General features: G+C 38.4%; 1 protein-coding gene across 1 annotated transcript in view; it reads left to right on the plus strand.

The window, feature by feature from the left end:
• LOC109935489 (lysine-specific demethylase 4B-like) overlaps nt 1-18,741 on the plus strand; it is a 112,525-nt gene extending 93,784 nt beyond the window's left edge. Inside the window, exons 11-12 of the mRNA XM_048613895.1 lie at nt 5,435-5,620; nt 18,559-18,741. Of these exons, the coding sequence (XP_048469852.1) occupies nt 5,435-5,620; nt 18,559-18,741 (369 nt within the window). The remainder of the gene's footprint in view (nt 1-5,434; nt 5,621-18,558) is intronic.
• Nucleotides 18,742-21,836: the final 3,095 nt, after the last annotated feature.

Raw genomic sequence — 21,836 nt, forward strand, 5'->3', positions numbered from 1 at the left:
AAAGTTTAATGTGAAAGGAACCACAATTGCACATATTCCAACTTTGTGGGGGAAGCTGAGGTACAATGTCAAAATTATTTCCAAGTAGTTTAGTGCTTGAAATTCTGTCATGGGCACCTTTAATAGATTGATGAGGGCGTGTTATAATTTTATGTTACATAGTTTATCATATGTATAAATTATTTATAACATTAAAGTTCCAAATAGATGCCAAATCTTGGTTATGGAAGTGAATTGCACTGATCTCTTAGTTGACAGGCAAGTGCTCAGATTACACACTAAGCATCATCTTTTCATCTATTCCAGTGACACTATTCATTCCTTGAAGAATGCCATATAAGGTCTAAGTTATGTTCAGTAAATAAATGAGAAGTGACGAAGCTCTAATTTCTCAATCAGATGGTCTCGAAGATCTTTGAATGCCTCAAGGACCTCTCTATCCCCTGTAGTTAGGTATCACCCCAAACAATGGCACAAATAAATTATTTTCAGTCCCCACTACTTTATTTTACATCATCTAATTATTTAGAATTAAAATGAGTTTGAACAGAAAGTGACAGCTTGGAGTGTTCTTAGTGGAGGCTGCATTTAGGAGAAAGTGCTAGAAATAGGTTTAGAACAGAAAACACTTAAGAATCTTTAAAACAGCTTCACACAACTTTGATGCCTTCCTACTGATGACTACTTTTCAGCTCAGAGTAAGTAATTCATTGTATAGAGAGAATTTACTCAAGTTAGAATCTTTGAAACCTTCCATTCATGTACAGCAGTGCCTAATATTTGCTCCTGTCTCTAAACTCTGACGTTATGTAGATTAGGTGAAGATATTCTTCAAATGAAATACAAAATAATGGAGAACTCACAGAAAGTATGTATCCTCAAGTTACATTTAAGTTCATTTTAAACAGTTCCTGTTAGAAATACATGATTGATACCATAGCTGTATTATTAAAAGTCCACCTCAAAAATCATGAACGCTTATTAAAGTGAAATTGGTGTTCCACAAGCCTCAATTTTTGTTGGCGGAAGCGACTATAATTATCTGTTTCCTTTTCGTCTGTTGATCTTACTTTCAAACATCTTGTTTTACCTGGACTCGGTCCTTAAGCTGACCCATGTTGGATTATTGTTTTCCTCCTTCAACACACATTTAAATTTGCCAGTAGTTTCTAATTTTTTGTTGACTTTACAAGCTTAAACAATGCATATGTTTATGTTTAATGGAGTATGCCTGTCTCCATTGACTTTAAACACAAAGTTCTTTGATTTCTCCTATTTCTGTCTTTTGTGCTGAGCTTTCAGCCATTATATTTTTTTATATAGAATTCCTACAGTGTGGGAACAGGCCCTTCAGCCCAACAAGTCCACACCGACCCTCGGAGCATCCCACCCAGCCCCATTCCCCAAACTCAGTTAACCTACGTATCCCTGAACACTACGGGCAATGTGGCATGGCCAATCCACCTAGCCTGCACATCTTTGGACTGTAGGAGGAAACCGGAGGGTACCCACGCAGACACTGGGAAAACGTGCAAACTCCACACAAACAGTTGCCTGAGGGGGAATAGAACCCAGGCTCCTGGTGCTGTGAGGAAGCAGTGCTAACCACTGAGCCACTGTGCTGCCTTGCTTGCACTTAAGAATTTTCTACTAATTCCCTTGGTCCTGCTAGAGTTTTACTTTATAAACTGTCCGTCTTGCTTTCTTCCTCACCAACTTCAGCAGTATCTTCAAAATTCAGCCCCTTTGCACATCCTGCCAATTCCTTCTCACTTCTGCCTCCCAGGAAAGAGTCTGTGGTCTGCATGATGCCTGAAATACCCCTGAAAAATTCAAGATAGTGAAGCTGTATCTGCAGCTGTTCCCATGGCTATTTCTCATTCTCCTGAGATTGAAGAGAGATTCTATCTTAAAGGGCACAAACATGATAGGGTAAACAGTCAACTTGCTGTCTTCAGAAGCAACGTGGTCAGGGGTGGAATAGGAACGTATATGTCAGTTACTTAGTGATGAACATTGACAGTGAAGCAGATTTGTTTGTTTTTGTCTTGAAAGATTTTGTTTGGAGGACACTCTTCAAGAATAACAACAAAATCTGATTGTTCATGTTTAAACATATCACCATTTTATATGATCGACAGAACACTTAAGAGAAGACAGATTTACTTGTGAAATGTGCACAGCTTAGGTGAAATGTAATCATTTTACATTACTTCCTAAACATTATCTGCAAGGATCCATCCAGTGAGCCACAAAGGTGATCTGGTGTTTATCTGTACTCCTCGAAGATTATGTGTACTGAAACTCAATTCAAGTTCAAGGCAGAGTTGGACTTGATTCAAATGTTCTGAAATTCAAGAAGTTTCCAGAAGATGCAGAGAAGTGTCATTTGCTTGCAGCATAATTTTAAAGCTTTTGTTCTGTTGACTGATGATTCTTGGTGATTCCGTCAAAATATCTTTTGTGCACTCTGGATTTACATTGTCGAAACCTCAATGAGTTCAGCTACTAGGTATGATATCCAGGTGACTTGGCATTCTCTCGATAGTGCAACACTGCAGTTTTTATTCGTTACTTTTTAATGAGGAGTTTTTATTTCACACACACTTTTTTTTAAAGCAAATTTTCAATTACTTTGGTTGCTTTGTTCCTCAATTCCAGCTGCACGTGGATAAATCTAACTGAATTGTTATTTCTGTTTCTGAAATCAGCTCTGTTCATGCTTTTCCTGAGAAGACATTCAACACTAATACACCTGCCATTGTCATTCCGTTGGAGCTTTAATGTAAAGTTTCAATCATGTTGATGCATGTTATAGATGATAACTTTAAATAATTGATCTTGTGGTTTGCAATTTCTCTCCCTGTACCCCCCATTCCCCTGACCCACCCACCCACACCCCCACCCCCAACTCTCTTCCAAACCCCCCTCCCCCACCCATATGCTCTTAGTAAACAACTAATTTTGACCCCACCGAAATTGGCACCAAATTATGGGTTGTACTATGCCATGCATTGATGAGCATCTGCTTTAAGCTACCTTGAACTTAGTGCATTTTAGTCCTGTCAGAGAAAGGAGATGCCGTGAAGTCAAGGCTCTGAGGTTAACAATTGCCGTGTGCCCTAGTTACAAGATGATGGGTGAGCAATAAAAGTGTATATAAGCAGGAAATTCATGCTATATTGATCCTCAATGCGGATTGTCTGCAAACAGTTACTTGAAAATGTTGACATCGCCATCTAATCTGGCTTCACATTGATAGAACTGCTTTCAAATGTCTTTTCAGTAAAACTTGTATTAAAGAAAGAAAAAGCTTTGGAGGTCCTCTCCAGAGGAGTAAACCACATACCCATTTTTATCAAAGTAACAATCACGTCATGGTTTAGGTGTAGATTGCCATTTGCATTATCTGTAAAGAACAATGCTAAAGATTATTTTTCTACACTCCTCTCCCTACACCGTATTGCAGTATTCAACAGTTTCCTAACTAAGGTTTTCGTGGTCTGTATTTTCCCAAATTTGTCCAAATGCTGATCAATCTTTTAACGAATAACCAGCCTAAAGCTTGCTAAATGCCACTTTGAAACTGCTTTCCTATTCCTGCTTGATAATTTCATGGTTTATTTTTGAAGTGCACTCTGGATTTACTTTGTTGAAATTTGAAAGAAGTCAGCTGCCAGGTGGATCATTTCAATGACATTTTCCCTGTAAAACAACACTGCAGTTTTTTTTAACTCATTACTTTTTAGTAATCAGCAGCATCTTATTTCTGAGTCAGAAGGTTGTGTATTCATCTGAAATGCCATTTATGTTTGCTATAAGGAATTGAGCACTTAATCAAGGATGACACTTAAGTATTACTAAAGAGGAGCAACATCTATTCGAATGAGACCTAGAATCAAGGTCTCAGGAGGACAAAATGTTTCAAAGGGGCTCTTGGGAGAACACCAGGACAACCCCAACATGACACCAGGTTGACTTGTCATTGATCTTCTGGTTACGAGCAAGTTTACCAGAATGTTTACCTGTTGAACGTGTGACTTTGCCAATATGTAGATCATGAATTACTCCATGTCCTTTCAAGTTGGGGGGAGAAAAAACAAATCACTTGTTTTCTGCCTTTTTCTCTTTCAATTTCACATTTTCACTTTTCCTCTTCGCCCTTTTTAATACTTTGTAAAAGTTAGTCAAAGTTTTCTCTTGTAGTAGTATAAAAGTGGGTTTTGCATCTAGCTTTTCATAGCTGTATCTTCGAATCAGGCAATCCTGTGAACAACAGTCCATTCTGTTTTAGAGGTACAGCAATAAAATCACTGAGTTTTGAGATACAATAGATTCAAAAATTACCTGATCTCTCTTTCTTTCTTTCTCTCTTTCTTTCTTTCTCTCTTTCTTTCTTTCTCTCTTTCTTTCTTTCTCTCTTTTCGACACCCACCTCACCTTCGTGCCTATGTTCCCAGTCCTGCCTCATTCTCTTACTCAATCTGTAATTAAGAGTATTTAAGAGTCGAGTCAAGTCAAGTCAATGCACGGACTAATGGCACTTGTCTCAAAATCTGCAAACAACTCAGGGTGGTGTATTCAACTTCAGGCTGAAACTTTGTTTAAACTATTGGCTGGCTGGATTCTAACTACGGTCATACGTTCTGGACTTGAATTTGTCTAACAGTTTGTGTTATTTTAGAAGGGATGGAGGGAGGGGAGAGTGCAGAATGTTGCATACACTGATTTTCTACAGATAAATTACTGGGCGTGACGCTATGTGTTTCAAAGGGAAGCCCAGCTCAATTTTGGAAGAAGGTACTCGTAAATGTTTTATGCTGTTTCACTAAGTGTTCAGCTATTTAAAGTAATATTCTGTTCAGCTAATATAAGTGAATTTGGCATTAATGTACATAAAATTACTGATGGAAGTAAGGTTTTAAAACCTGTTCAGCAAATGATTCTTTAAATAGAAAATTTGGAATATATCCAGTCATTTGGGTTTGGTCCTTTTGATCAGTCACAATTACTGGACATGATGAAAGACCCCAAAAGTTGTGTCAACGTGGCTAGTGACGTATACCTGAATACATGAATCTATTCATAGTAGTTACATTGGAACTATAAGCAAAACAATTTAAGAAACAGATGGGAACACGTTTTCATTCCCATTATAGATATTAGGACCATCGCACACTTATAGTCATAATCCTTTTGGTGCCTCTTCCTCATGTACAGTAACAGCGTTGAAACTTTGCCAAAGTTATCCTCTTGAGACCCTACTCTATAGTCCATCTTTTTCAGTTTAAATTTGCTTCATGGTAATATTTACTCCTCTTAACATGCTCAATGAAACATACTTAAATGAAGCAATGAAATGTCTTGCTACTTACAAGCTAGTAAAAATAAAACTAAAAGATATATTCTTGTTTTCCTCTCTTGTCTTTATCAGAAATGTGTGTACTGCAGAAAAAAAGTGAAGAGCTTCTCAGGGGCCTGTATCCAGTGTTCCTATGAACATTGTTCTACGTCATTTCATGTGACATGTGCTCATGCTGCAGGGGTTGTAATGGAACCAGACGACTGGCCGTATGTTGTGTCTATCATCTGTTTCAAGCACAAAACAACCACTCAGAATGTAAGTATAAGCATCAATTACACTGGGCCAGTCATGGCAGACGATCAGTTACATTGAGCTGGTAACTTGCAAAATAAAAAACGAAAGAACTGCAGATGCTGTAAATCAGGAACAAAAACAACGTTGCTGGAAAAGCTCAGCAGGTCTGGCAGCATTTGTGAAGGAAAGAAATCTATGTGGGGTAACTTGCAAAGTCTAGCATACTCGCAATATTGTTAGATCTGCTCAGGGACTGTTTAATAAGCCCTAGTATCTAATTTTAACCCATAGAACTGTGCTGCAGATTTACTTTTAAATAAAACAAACCTTATTGTATATTTTTAAAAAAACACAAGGACTATTACCTTATAACTGCATATGTTATGCATTCTGGTTTACTTTTTAAATCTTCCAAGAGTTCTCTTGTAAGACACAACAGTCTTAAAGTTAAATGTTATTTACTTATCGAAACATATCAAGGGCCACTGATAAGTATGCCACGGTCCTCTGGAGATTTTTTCTAAGCTGCACCTATTCTCAGAGGTAAAACTTTCATTTACCCTTTCTTGACCATAGATGTCTTCATCCCTCATTTTGGTTGCTCTTCCAATACTTTAAAGCTTCTTTGCTACTTTCGTTTGCAGTTAGACACCGTGAGGCTAACTGTAGATTCTCCCACTGACTTCAGACTATGAAATTTTCCAGTTTCTGTTGTTCATAAAATTCAAACTGAGCTTAAGCCTTTTCCACTGTCTACTTTGTCAATGATAGTGTTTTGTTCTGCTAGACTGTAATTCTTCCTTAATTGTTATTTATTTTGGCTAACTTCTCTTAGTGAGCCACACACGTAAGTTTCAAACTGCAACTAAAAATTGTCCCGCAAACATCCAGATAAATTGAAACCGGGGAGACTTCCAAAGCTCCATTCATCTGCATGATTATGTAGTCTGCTTTGGATTGACCATTAAATTAATTATCTCTAATTAAAAATTTATTCTTTGATCAGATGAAATAAATGGATTTACAGGATTTACTGAATGCTTTTAAGTCATTTATCTCCAAATCCCAAAATAAAATTATCCCTCTGGACTGCATTTATTGCAAGGATGGTAGACAACCAGCTGTTTAGCTAATTAAACCCACTTTTCCTTTGATCTTATCCTTCTACCTATTAACCTCTTAAAACAACATGGCCCAAATCATTTACATGTAATACACTCCATGCTGCTTAATTGCATTTATCTCATTTTCTACAGTAAATTTTATTTTCTAAAACTAAACATTGCATGCTGTAATATAATCCCAGATGATATTAATACTGGACGAGTATGATCCAAGAGTGAAATCTGGCTTGATAGACCACAAGTTTATTTTTTGCAGTCGGTTACTGTAGTGGTCAGTCACTGAGGATATTGACATGACGTTCCAATTGTTCTTTAACAAAATAACCCAAGTTTATTACACTAAAGCAAAATAAATTATTATAATGTGACAATACAATAAAGTTCTTAACATAAACAGCAAAACAAAGTTTCAGTCTGTTTCCCACTAATATCTTTGTACAGATACTCAATCCCAGTGAAGTATTTTCTATCACAGCTCTATAATTTATTTCTTAACTGACTCTTTCCAGTTGTTCTTGCACTGCTGAAATAATTTTATGACTTCCCAGTCCTGCTGGCCTGATCCTGTTTTCGGTTCTGCTGGTCTACACATCTTATCAGTTCTGACAACTTAAACTACTATACAAACTCATACAGCTTGGAGATTTCACAAACTAAAACCCTTCTGCTAAGATGACTGAACTGAAAGCTTGTTTTTCTGCTATAAGGAAACTGTTCTCCTGAATGGCTGACTCTTCTGATCTGTAGCCAAAGCTAAACTAGTATCCCTGTTCTGTTTTCTCTGTCTGTCATAAGTTCAGCTGTTAAAAACATTTCATCAAAAATAGCACAGGTATCTGGCTAGGCACTTACAGTCATATAGCTGAGAAACAGATCCTTCGGTCTAACTCTTTCATGCTGACCAAGTTTTCCAAACTGAACTAGTCCCACTTGCCTGTGTTTGGCCCTTTCCTATTCATGTACCGGTCCAAATGTTTCTTCATCATTCTGACTGTATCTGAATCAACCACTTCCTCTGTCAATTCATTCCACATACAAACCATCCTCTGTGTGAAAAATTTGCCCCACAGGTTCCTTTAATTGTTTCTCCTCTCACCTTAAAAAATACTCAACAACAAAAACAGAAGTTGCTGGAAAAGTTCAGCAGGTCTGGCAGCATCTGTGAAGAATAGATCAGAGTTAACGTTTCGGGTCCAGTGACCCTTCCTCAGAAATACTCCCTCTGGGTTTGAATTCCCCCACCCTAGGGAAAAGATCTTTGCTATTCATCTTATCTATGCCCTTCTTGGTTTTGTAAACCTCTAAGTTCACCCTGAGTCTCCTAGGCTAGGACTTCTTTCATTAGAGCATATCTAGCCTCTCCTTATAACTCAAACCTCCAGTCCCAGCAACATCCTGGTAAATCTTTTCTGAGCCATCTCCAATTTAATAACATCTTTCCTGTAGCTGGATGACCAGAACTGTACAAAGTACTCCAAAAGTGGCCTCCCCAATGTTCTATACAACCTTAACGTAACGTTCCAACTCCTATACTCCATGATCTGAGCAACGAAGTCAAGCGTGCTTAAACACCTTAACCACCCTGTCTACCTGTGACGCAACTTTCAAAGAACTATGTACCCGAACCCCTAGGTCTCTCTGTTTGACAACACTACCCAGTGACCTAACATTAACTGTATAAGTCCTGCCCTTGCTTGTTTTACCAAAATGCAATATCTCACATTTATCCGAATTAAACTCTATCTGCCACTCCTCAGCCCATAGGCCCAGTTGATCAATATCACTTTGTAATCTTAGACCACCTTCTTCACTGACGACTGTATGACCAATTTTGGTGTCGTCCACAAACTTACTAACTTCTCAAACTGTAAAGTTTCTTATATACTATCGAGTGGCTGTGACAGTGACATATATGTAATGCTTTAACTGTGATTTCACCAGTCTGTGGAAAACCTGTTTAGTCTGCTGTTTTTATTCTAGAACTGTCAGTTACATCTTTAAAACAAAATTGTTGCTAATTTCTGCCTGTTCTCTTGTGCCATTTTGAATACTATGGTATCTAGAAAATTAATGTTTTCCTTCTTTGAGGTTTCAAGTTTAATGGAACGGTGACATTATTAGGGATATTGATGAATTCTAGTTCTGCTATTGTGCGAGTCCAAATTGCCTATTTCTCTGTACAAATACATAACATTGTCATTAAATGAGTGCATCACATAATGAAGGAGATAGTGAGACTGACAAAGAAGCCACCAAAAATCATAAAGTAGACCTTGAGAAATCTCAGGAGGAATGTTTTAAAAAGAAGTTGTTTTGAGCCCTGCACGAAATTGCAGGTATTTAAAAGCCTGCCATTCTGACTCTTGTAGTACACAACCTGCTATTTGACAAGTGGGGTTTCTTTCAAGGGACTTGTTAGTAATGTTAACTCTGAATTTAAAAAAATCATGATTTTTCTAAACTTCAGCTATTTTATACAATTGTCACCTTATCCAACACGAAGTTAAATTTGAATTTATTTTTCACATTGACCTTTCTGTGCCACTTAATAACTTTGTCTCTGAGATAATCACTCAATGTATATACCAGTTTTTATCTGTTCCTTAAAGGTTTATAATTTTAAATTTCTCTGAAAGACCTGTTAGAACATGTTCCAATTTTGATGCTCAAACACCTGATCTATTCAGTTCATATCCAATTCGGGTAGCCCCCTACATACTGGTGGTTGGCCTGTCTCCTTAGATGATGCACAAGCAGTGGGGACTCGTTGCAAGTGAGGGTTAAAAACAAAATCTGTTTATCCTACGAAAGAAAGCAAGTGTAGCAAATCAGCCAAGTCTCCTTTGGCTGTATTGTACATATATTATCAAAGAGAGAGCTCATAATACATAGAGATCAAATGAGTTGCTAACTGTGCTTGTATATACAAACCTAAATTTATTTGTGCCAGTGCACGTTCATGCTCTCATTAGTTCTCTCAACTGAGTATGAAAGAACCAATTGCCTTCAAAATTAATGTACAGCACCTCTAACTCTTATTAAAGTCTTAGATCCTAGTAAGTGGAGTAAATTATTGATATTTGATTTTCTGACAATTTCATTGAGCGTTAATATACAGTTGGTAGTACTATAGTAGAGTATTTAATCCACTGGTTACAGCTGTCTTAAGTTAAGCTAATTACATCCAATTCTCATCTTATATTCCTCATGTTTTCTTCCTCAAAAGTCACTTTGAAACCACAACATGAACTGGGCAAAGCCTAAGTAATTAACTCTCCTTTTTTTTTTTTAATAAGGATTGATCGGTAAAATATTTGTTTATTGTATCTTAATTCACTTGTAGGCCCTCTACAAATCTGGGGAGTGCGTGTTCCTGTCGCTCATGTAGTGAGTCTATTTTGAGGAAAACAGTGTGTTTCACTGAATATTGTGCATGAATAGATTATCATATCAAACACTACCCAGGTGAACAGACAAAATGAGAGGTTGTGGAATTTAAACTGAGGGATGACTGATAACACAGGATGAAAATTATAGGTTTATTTCAGCTCATGTTGTGCAATCAGAATATGAAAGTAGTTTTTTAAAATTTCTTTTAAAGTGCAGAAGTATTTGACATGCCATACATGGAATATTGTGCTTAAAGTTGAGAGAAGGGATCTTTTGGATGTAAGCTGTGTGTAGAGCAAAGATGACATTTGAGTCCAGTGCTTGGCTTTGGACTGCTGGCAACTACGCAGTACATTTTAGCCTCAGCATTTGTTGTTTCTTCAGCCTGCTTTTGAATTTGTTCAGGGGATGTGGACATCACTGGCTGAGCCACCATTTATTGCCCATTCCTAGTTGCCCTTGAGAAGGTGGAGGTGAGCTACTGTCTTGAACCACTGCAGCCCATAGGGGATAAGGAAACCTGCTAGGAAGGGAGCTGATTTGACTAATACTGCATTTGATCAATCTTAGGACATGCACACCAAACATCTAAAGTCATAGAGCTGTACAGCATAGAAACAGACCATGCTGTCCAAATATCCTAAATTAATCTAGTCCCATTTGCCAGCATTTGGCCCATATCCCTTTTAACCCTTCCTATACATATACCCATCCAGATGCCTTTTAAATGTTGTAATTGTACCACCTAAACCTATGCCCTCTAGTTTTGGACTCCCTCATCCTGGGGGAAAGACCTTGTCTATTCACCCCATCCATGCCCCTCACGATTGTATGAACTTCTGTAAGGTCACCCCTCAGCCAATGACTATGTGAAGACATTTGCTCATCAACCTGTTCAGAGATTACACACCTCTGGAGCAAGTGGGACTTGAACCCAGGAATCTTGGTCCAGACATGTGGACACTACCACTACACCACTGGAGTATTCCTGATGTGGAATTCAGCCTGGTTTCGAAATCAAGACCAGTAACTGAAGTTCAGGCTATTAATTCTATTTCTCTCACTACCATTGCTACCTTTCCTGCTTGTATGTGAAGCATTCTGTTTTGTATTGGGGAATTAGAATCATTAATTCAAATAAAATTTCAGGAAGAATTAAGTTGAAATGAAGAATACCACAGGCTCTGTCATGCAACTGGGAATATTTAACAAATCAAGCTGTGGAGTGAAAGTTGATGTTGGGACTTGTAGGCAAATTAGGGGGATGTGTTTAACTGTGGAAGGTTTCAATGATCCAAAATATAGAGCAAGATAGGGAAACTGTTAAGAAGAGGAAGTTACTATTTCCAGTATGTTAAGGATTTAATTTTTTGTTTGTTTGTTCAGAGTAAAAATAAATTAAGAAAATGTTAGGAACCTTGGTTTTGGATAATGAGGTGGAACATGTAGGGAAACATTTGGGATGCAGTGACCACAGCATAATTCAATTTAGTTGAAGAATAAGGAGAGAAAAAGAACAGTTGAGAGCAAGAAAGCATGACTAGATAAAAGCAAGTCATAGTGAAATTGAAAGGAGCATGGTCTGCATTTAAATAGAAGGAAGACATATCAGGTAGAATAACAGTGGGAAAGAATTAAACAGGAGATTGCGATCAACTACATGCCAGGCAGAAACGAGGGAGTTCATTGAAGGTTCGTATTTCATTGAATTGAGCAATAGAATCAAAATTGAAACTAAAAAAAATAACATTTATTGCTTATGGTGCAAATAATAAAACTGATCAAACAGAATAGATATATAGAATATGTGTATAAAAGCTAACAAAAAGGAATCGGATAGTTTTGCGCTGTAAGGCAGTTTTGGAATCGAGAATGAAGGATAGCAGAAGGTTATGGAAAATAACTTATTTATTATTTCTGATGTGCTTATTCAGATTGCAGAACTACTGGAGATAGATATCAAACTGTTAGCAGGGATGACCTTTCAAAAAGAAATGATATTTTATGATTCCCGTGAGGAAGCTGTGATCCAAAATAACCAAACTTACTGACTAACCCCAAAACCGGAAATTGCCAATTAGAGTTCACTTTTTGTAACTTGAATCTGAACTAATACAAATTAAATATGGCATAAGAGGGAAATGGTACTTCAAATGAAAAAAAAACACTCTAAGTAGTTGATTTAGCAAAAATCCAGATTACATAATCACAAATCACTCCCGCACATGTACACTTGTTAAATTCTTGTTGAATTCGGACTCCTTTTAGGATCTCGCCTTTTTCCACTTGATTGATTCAGTCTGTCCATGAGTCACGTTCCCTGGCAGCTGTATTCAATTTTAGCTCTTATGGCATAGTGGTAATGCCCCTAGCTCTTAGCTAGGAGACCTGGGTTCAAGTCACAACTGCTTCAGTATTGTGTAATAACATTTCTGAACAGATTGATTAGAAAATATCTATATTTAACACTGATTGCATATCTACGACCCCTCTCATTCTGGTCATGTCAACCCTGATGGCATAACTTATTAAAATTCCTTGCCAACTGACCAATCAACAATACCGGGTTTGATTATCTGTTACTCTGATACAAACACTTTTGCGTAACTGAGCTAATCACATCCTTTTATTTTAAGAATCACTCCCTTTTAGATTGCTGGTACAGAGCACCCTCCAAGTGTTTCTGAATTCTATTTTTCTTCTTACTGTTAAAACTAAACTTCTAATCGTGGAGACTTTAGTTGGCTTCTCCACATTCAAGTTCTGTGTTCCTCATCTGTCTCGGTCTGCTTTCCCTTTATCTGCACCTTTGTGCCAATCACCTTCACCTTTCAACTTTCATGTCTTGCAGCTATTCTTTGTGTCTGTCTATGCATTTCCTGTGTCTTCCTTTTGTTAGTGTGTTCAGGTCAAGAGTAGCCACGTCACATGAATCATGTATTTATTCTTGTCCGAAATTTACAATGATCTCTTCGCAAGTTATAAACTCTTAGAAACCCTTTACAAACATTTTAAAAACAATTGCAGATTCTCCAAACTTTCAGATCAAGAGAGAGTCACATATTAAAGAAATTACTCAAAATCAACATATAAAAGAAGTCTGGGCCCAAATATTTCCCTCTAAGAGGATGTGAAGGGAAGAAATTATTAAGACATGAACTATAATTTTCAAAATCATTTGGCATAGAAACAACAATAAAGAGAAGACCTAGACTTTGTGGTAAGATTTGACCTGGAGAGAGAAAGTATTTGAGCATGCAGATACATACAAAAGATGACAATGCACATATAAATATCCACATGAAAAGCAAGCCAATCTTTGCTTTTGTACTCTGCCAATATGTATTTTAAGCAAAACTTACTTTGAACTCATTCTGACCTGCTGTTGGAAAATGTGTGCAGTCTTGGATACCCAATTGCAGAAAAGGTGTAATATGATGTTAAAGACACAGGGTGGTCCTTAACATGTTTGTGATGACAGACTTCAGATTTCAGGGCTGAAGCTGAAAAGGTTAAGAATTCAGCTGCTAAAGTTCTGAAAATAAAGAGCAATGGTGAAGTAAACGGCATTGAATTGTTATCCACTTCTACCGTGAGAGTATACAAGTTAAAATGATCAGAAAAAATTGAAAAGGGAAGTTAAAAGAAAGTTTATTACACAGGATGATTACAATGTAGAACTTTACCCACAAAATGGTTCTTGAGGCAGAGTTCTTCGGTGTTTCAGAAAGGAGTTAGTTGCTGAATGGTATTAGAATATTAAAGGATGTGTGGAGCAAGTAGCCGAGTTACATTAGACTTGTGACTCTCAAAGGAAAAGATCAGCATAATTTTGTTAAGCTGAGCAGCTTAATCCTATTCTTGGACGGTTCTTTGATTTCATGATGCCTATTTTCTGTTTGATTGTTGCTTTACAGTTGACACCATTCATCATCTTTTCCTTTGTGATGTAATCTGATATCTGTTTGTGGAGTGATGGAAATATGTTACTGCAGTTAAGAAAGCTATCTCCACATCTGATCTAGAATGTCTGTATGCTCTAAAGTAAAAGCAGAAGAGCCATTTTGACTTTCATTTTCCACCAACCTTTCATATGCCACCTGTCTTGCTATTTATGTAACATGTATCCTGAGTTTTCACCATTTTAGGTGCCTTTCTGAACAGAAGGATTTTTAAAAGTATTCTTTCATAAGTTGTGGTTGTTGATGGCCATGCCAGTGTTTGTTGACAATCTTTAATTTGACTGGTGCTTGCTTAGCCATTTCAGAGGGCAGTTTAGAGTGAGCCACATTGTTGTGAATCTGGCATAAGATATAGGCCATACTGGACGAGATGGTAAACTTGTTCCGGAAAGAAAATTACTGTTCAGATAGATTTTTCTGACAGTCCATGGTAGTTGTCATGGCCGTTATTACTGAGACAAGATTTCAGTTTGAGATTTATTAATTCAGCTGCTGAGCTGGTGTTGCCAGAGCATTAGCCTGAGATTCCTGATTACTAGTCAGGTGATGTTACCTCTATAATCGGTGACATGAGAGCTTTACAAAAACTGAATCTGTATGGTAAGTGTTCCTGGACTCCAATTGAGATGTTGTGCTCCTTGGTTCTCCATGAGGAATTCAGTCCAAGAAAGATAACATCTGGCACAATTTGCACGAGGGACATTGCAATAACTGTGATATATTGATATGAGGGAGCACGTAATTCACAAATCATGATAAATGTGAGAGAAGAACAATATGGGAAATGTCACTATAGTGTACATTCTTCACGTTGATAAAGGGAATTACACAGCAGGAAAAATTATGGTGTAAATAGACTTTATTGGAAGGAAGGGTGAAGTAATTTTTTATCATAAAGAAAAGCATAGATGGTCACCAGGGAGACAGTTGCTTTTGTACAGTTCGGAAATAAGTGGTGCATGTCTTGGAGGTGTGATTTTAGTTGTATAAGCATGAAGAAGGAGTGGTGTTTACCATTGTGTTGCATTTTCTGGAAAATATTCCCAGCATTTCAAGAAATTTCAGCCTGTGACTACACAGGCACAGTGGGCTGCAAGAGTGCATCACAAATGAATAATTATTCACAGTCATACAGCATAGAGACAGGCTGTACGGCCCACCATGTATATGCTGACCAACAGACACCAAACTACATTAATCCCATTTCCGTGCACTGGCTCCATAGCCTACAATGCCCCGCTATTTTAAGTATTCATCCAGATGCTGCTTAAATGTTATGAGAATACCTGCCTCCACCACTTTCTCAGGTAGCACGTTACATTTATCTGCCATTCTGTGGGTAAAATAAATCTTCCCCAGATCGCCTGTAAGCCATTTGCTCCTCACCATAAACTTAACCCTTCTGGTCTTAAACACATCTGCCATGGGGAATGGATTCTCACGATCTGTTCTGTCTATTCCTCTCAATTTTGTTAGACCTCTCAAAATACATCACGTTGCCCTTATTGGGATTAAATTCCACCTGCTACTGCTCTGCCCAATTTACCAGCTGATGACTATCACATTGTAGCCTGAGACCATCCTCCTCACTATCAACAACAATCCAATTTTCATGTCATCTGCAAACTTACTCATTATATTCATATCCAAGTTATTAATGTACATAACAAGCAGCAAGGATCCCAGCACTGATTGCTCTGGTACACTGTTAGTCACAGGCTTCCAATTCCAACATGTCTCCATCCCCTTTGCCTCCTATTTGCAAGCCAATTTTGGATTGACTTTGCCAAATTGCCTTGGATCTTAAAGGACCTTTTGGACCTTCTACATGCCCTTGTCAAAAGCCTTTCTTAAGTCCTTGTAAACCATATCAACTGCACTACCCTCAATATTTTTAGTCACTTTTTCAAAAAAAAAGTTAGACAAGATCTCCCTGTAACAAATCCATTCTGACTATCCCTGATTAATCTGTCCATCCAAATATTGATTAATCCTAACCTTCAGAGTTTTTTCCAGTAATTTTTCTACCACAGACATAATTAGCTATCTTCCAGTCAACTGGCACTTTACCTGTGGCCAGTGAAATATTATATATATAATGTCTGCCAGGCCCTCAACATCTCCTTCCTTGCCTCCCACAGCAGTGTGGGCTATATCTCATCAGGCCCTGTGGATTTATGCACCTGTATGCCTGTTTAAACATCAAATACCCGCTCCTTATTAATCTTAACTTCTTCATCCCAACTAATATCTTCTGCTAAATGTCTTTCTTCTCTGTGAATATAAATGAGAAGTGTTCATTTAAGGCTTCAACCACATCCATTGGCTCCATGCGCAGGTTGCCCCTTTTGTCTCTAATAGGTCCCGTTTCTTCCATGGCAATCCTCTTTCTTGTGATATACATATTAAAAGTGTTAGGTTTTTTCTTAATTCCATCTGCCAAAGATATTTTGTCTCTTTTTTGCCCTCCTAATTACCTTTTTAAGCAGCCTCCTAGACGCTATCCTTTTGAAGGGCCTCCCCCATTTTTTACGACACTGTGCCTGACACATGTTTCATTTTTATTCTTATCAAACGCATGATAACCCTTGATATCAAGGGTTCCCTTGCCCTTCACTCTTGGAGGAACATGCTGCCCTGAATTCTCACTATACTACTTTTAAAAACTCCCATTTTCCAAATGTACATTTACCAGCAAGTAGCTGCTCCCAGTCCATATTTGCCGGATCCTGCCTAACGATATTGAAATAGGCCTTCCCCGATTTTAGACACTTAGCTTCTGCATACCCTTGTCCTTTTTCATAATGACTTTGAAACTTAGACTTATGGTCACTGTCCCCAAAATGCTCACCCACTGAAACTTCAACCACTTGACGGGCTTCGTTCCCTGGGATTAGTCTAGCACTAATCCAGCTCTATTAGGACTATCTATATACTGGCGCAAAAAGCCATTCTGGATGCACTTTAAAAATTCCACCCCATGTAATCCTGTCATAATAATCTGATCCCAGTTAATGTTAGCAAAGTTGCAGTCTACAACAACTATAACCCTGGTTCTGTCTCACCTTCCTGTGATTTGCCTACATATCTGCTTCTCTATCCCCTTCTGACTGTTGGGAAGCCTGTAGTATAATCCCAGCAAAGTGATTACCCCTCTTTTTTTAAAACTTCTAAGCCGTACTAAAATGTCTCATTTGAAGACCCTTGTGAATGTCGTTCCTCAATACTGCAGTAATTTTCCCCACCTCCCTTACTTGCTGTCCCCCATCGTGCTTGAAACTTCTATATCCTGCAATATTGAGCTGCCAGTCCCGTCATTCTTGACCCATGTCTCAATGATTACAACAATATCATATTCCCATCTGCTGATCAATGCTCTAAGTTCATCTGTTTTAGCAGTCAATCTCCTTGCATTAAAATGAAACAATTTAGCTTGCTAGACCTCACATTGTCATTATCTAATCCACATCATCTCTGCCTACTGGACTGTCCTAGCATTCCTTCTATATCTGATTGGACCGTGCTCCTAAATTTACATCTACTATGTGCCCCAGCCCCCTGCCAAATCAGTTTAAGACCTCCCCTGAGCACGAGCAGACCTCCCAGAAAGGATATTGGACCCATTCCAGTCCAGGTGCAACCCATCTAGCTTGTACAGGTCCCATTCATCCCAGAAGTTGTCCCAGTGATAGTCTAGTGATATCATGTACTTCTCCTTCAATAATCTGTGAATGTTTGATCAAACAACCCATGAGTCATCCTATAAATCACGTGACCAAAGCAAATTGTTTCCTAGTTATATAAATCACAGTTTATTTGAATGTGTGCAATGAATGTAAAACAGTCTTTGATTATGGAGGAGTGCAAAATTAGACCATGAATAAGTCTTTAGGTGGACTGTAGGGATATTATCAGTCAGGTTGTCACTCTACGGCCTGTGACCTACTTGTGGTTGCTTTAGGCCTAGCAAGTGGCTGTCAACCAGCAATTAATCTGCTCTATTTGCACTTAACCCTCATAAATTAGTTATGTTTAAACTGGGTCAAAAGGTATGGAAAGGAAATAATCTCACCATGTAGTTAAGAAAACGTAAATAGACTCATGGATTTAGACTTTAGATGTGGCCCAGAACCCAGATGTGGCCCTTTGGTTTGTATCTTTGAACTCCATTTGGACAAAAAAATTGAACACTTCTGGATTAAAGACCAATAGGTAGAGATAAGGCCTCTGAACATTCACGGTCCAGGATGATCAAATGGAGACCATGGAAGTGGAGGAAAATTAAGAACATCCTATTGGAACTGACCATATTAGAAGAGAACAGCTCATTATAATGTGAGCTGGAAAACTTTTATTAGAGTTAGCGCATTCACCAGTACAATATAATTCATGTATTAAGTTTACTATCTATTAATTTTTTTTAAAGATTTTTAAATATATTTACTGAATTGTTTCTCTTTTAACCCCTCACCACAACCTTTAGCAAAGCCAAGATCATTGGCTCATCTCAGTAGGTCAGACAGTCATCGCAAAAAATCGAAATGGACTTTACTACAAGTGCAAAGTGATTGGAACTTCTGCGCAGACCTTTTATGAAATTAATTTTGAAGATGGATCTTACAGTGACAATGTATACCCAGAAAATGTTGTTGTAAGTTGCCACTGACATTTTCTACTGTTTTTTCCCTACTGACATTTTTTTAATTGTTTGGAATGTTTTTACTGGTTAATGTAAAAGTCCTGACCACGCCTTTACAAGAGTCCTCTGACTAAGAGTATTTTTGAAGGAGAGGTCATAGATCTCCTAGATCTCAAGTGATCCTAACAAAACTACTTAGTAATGTGGTACATTGAAGTAAGAAAATAATGGGATATTCATATGAAAGTATAGATCATTGTCAAATTTCTTAACGAATAATAAATGGTTGGTTTAAAGTTTTTGAGGAGATTTGTAGCATAGGATGTGGATGGGACTGTTGATTTGTTCGCCAAACTGGAAGGTTAGCTTGCAGACATTTCGTCACCATACTAGGTAACATCATCAGTGCGCCTCCAACGAAGTGTTGTTGGTCTGTCCCGCTTGTTATTTATATGGGTTCGGTTTGATGTGGTGGTTGGCCTCATTTCCGCTTCTACTTCGTAGTGGTTGGTATATGGGGTCTATTTCCACATGTTTGTTGATGGAGTACCGGGTTGAGTACCAGCCCTCTAGGAAATCCCATGTATGTCTTTGGTTGGCTTGTTCTTGGATGGTTACTTTGTCCCAGTCAAATTAGTGGCCACCTTCTTCCGAGTGTATGGAAACGAGTGATATTTGGTTGTGTCTCTTGGTAGCTAGTCGATGCTCATTTGCCCTGATAGCTAGCTATTCCCGGTCTGTCCAGTCTAGTGTTTGTGGCAGTCCTTACATGGGATTTTATATATAACATTGGTCCTGTTAGTTGTGGGTATGGGATCTTTGTTCTTGTCAGTAGTTGTTGTAGTTTAGCTGTGCGTTTGTGTGTTACCATGATTTCTAGTGGTCAGAGTAGTCTGGTAGTCATCTCTGACATGTTCAGTTGTTCAGCGGCGGAAGAGAGCGCGAGGGCAGCCTGGGAAGATAAGCTTTAGTTATAAAAGTCTTACCTCGTGTGACTGCAGCCTTCAGTTGTTCAGCGGAGGAGGAGTCCCAGAGCGGGTGCGAGTAGTCGGCTGGGTAACGGTTATCTTTCACCCAATAAATTTGGGAAGTAACTAGGAAATTAGGAATAGCAGGGAGAAGAAGTCACTGATAGGTGTGGTCTGTAGGCCACCAAATAATGACATCGTGGTGGGGCGGGCAATAAACATAAAAATAGCTAATGCATGTAACAATGGTACAGCAATTATCATGGGCGATTTTAATCTACATATCGATTGGTCAAACCAGGTCGGTCATGGCAGCCTTGAGGAGGGGTTCATAGAATGCATCCGCGATAATTTCCTTGAACAATATGCAATGGAACCTCCGAGGGAGCAAGCTATACTAGATCTAGTCCTGTGTAATGAGACAGGAATAACTAATAATCTCACAGTTAGGGATCCTCTCAGAAGGAGCGATCACAGTATGGTCGAATTTAAAATACAGATGGAGCGTGAGAAGGTTAAATCCAGTACCAATGTCCTGTGCTTAAACAAAGGAGACTATGATGGGATGAGGGAGGAGTTAGGTAAGGTAAAATGGGAGCAAAAACTTTATGGTGGGTCAATTGAGGAACAGTGGTGGACTTTCAAAACGATTTTTCACAGTGCTCAGCAGAAGTATATTCCAGTGATAAGGAAGAACTGTAGGAAAAGAAATAGTCAGCCATGGATGTCTAAGGAAATAAAGGAAAGCATCAGATTAAAAAAAAACATACGAAAAGCAAAGATTAGTGGGAAATCTTTAAAGGCCAACAGAAAGCCACAAGAAAAGTTATAAAGAAAAGTAAGATAGATTATGAGAGTAAACTAGCTCAAAATATAAAAACAGGCTGCAAAAGTTTCTATAAATATATAAATCGTAAAAGAGTGGCGAAGGTAAACATTGGTCCTTTAGAGGATGAGAAGGCCAATTTAATAACTGGGAATGAAGAAATAGCCGAGGCATTAAACATTTATTTTGTGTCGGTCTTCACAGTGGAAGACACAAATAACATCCTGAAAACTGATGGCAAGAAGGTTATAGCAGGTGAGGACCTAGAAACTATCAGTATCACTAAGGAGGCAGTGCTGGGCAAGCTAATGGGGTTAAAGGTAGACAAATCTCCTGGCGCTGATGAAATGCATCCCAGGGAACTAAAAGAGGTGATGGGGGAAATAGCATATGCACTAGTAATTATGTACCAAAATTCACTGGACTCTGGGGTGGTTCCCGCAGATTGGAAAACAGCCAATGTGCTGCCACTGTTTAAAAATGGAAGTAGACAAAAAGCAAGTAACTATAGGCCAGTTAGCTTAACTTCGGTAGTGGGAAAATGCTTGAATCTGTCATTAAGGAAGAAACAACAAGGTATCTGGATATAAGTTCTCCCATTGGGAACACCCAGCATGGGTTCATGAAGGGTAGGTCATGTTTAACTAATTTGGTGGAGTTCTTTGAGGACATTACTTGCATGGTAGACAATGGGGAACCTGTGGATGTGGTGTATCTGGATTTCCAGAAGGCATTTGTCAAGGTGCCACACCAAAGGCTGCTACATAAGATAAAGTTGCACGGTATTACAGGTAATGTATTGGCATGGATAAAGGATTGGTTGACCAGTAGAAAGCAAAGAGTAGGGTTAAATGAGTGTTTTTCAGGTTAGCGGTCAGTGGCTAATGGTGTGTCTCAGGGATCAGTGTTGTGACCGCAATGGTTTACAATTTACATAGATGGTTTGGAGTTGAGAACTAAGTGTGGTGTGTCAAAATTTGCAGATGACACTAAACTGAGTGGTAGAGCAAAGTGTGCAGAAGACACTGAAAGTCTGCAGAGGGATATAGATAGCCTAAGTGAGTGGGCAACGGTCTGGCAGATGGATTACAATGTTGATAAGTGTGAGGTTATCCATTTTGGTAGAAATAACAGCAAAATGGACTATGTTTTAAATGGTAAAAAATTGCAGCACGCTGCTGTGCAGAAGGACTTGGGTGTCCTTGTGCATGAATCGCTAAAAGTAGGATTGCAGGTGCAGCAGGTAATTAAAAAGGTAAATGGAATTTTGTCTGTCATTGGTAGAGGGATGGAGTGTAAAAACAGGGAGGCTATGCTGCAGCTGTATA

This window comes from Rhincodon typus, chromosome 29 (genome assembly GCF_021869965.1).
Source record: "Rhincodon typus isolate 14 chromosome 29, sRhiTyp1.1, whole genome shotgun sequence".
Taxonomy (NCBI): domain Eukaryota; kingdom Metazoa; phylum Chordata; class Chondrichthyes; order Orectolobiformes; family Rhincodontidae; genus Rhincodon; species Rhincodon typus.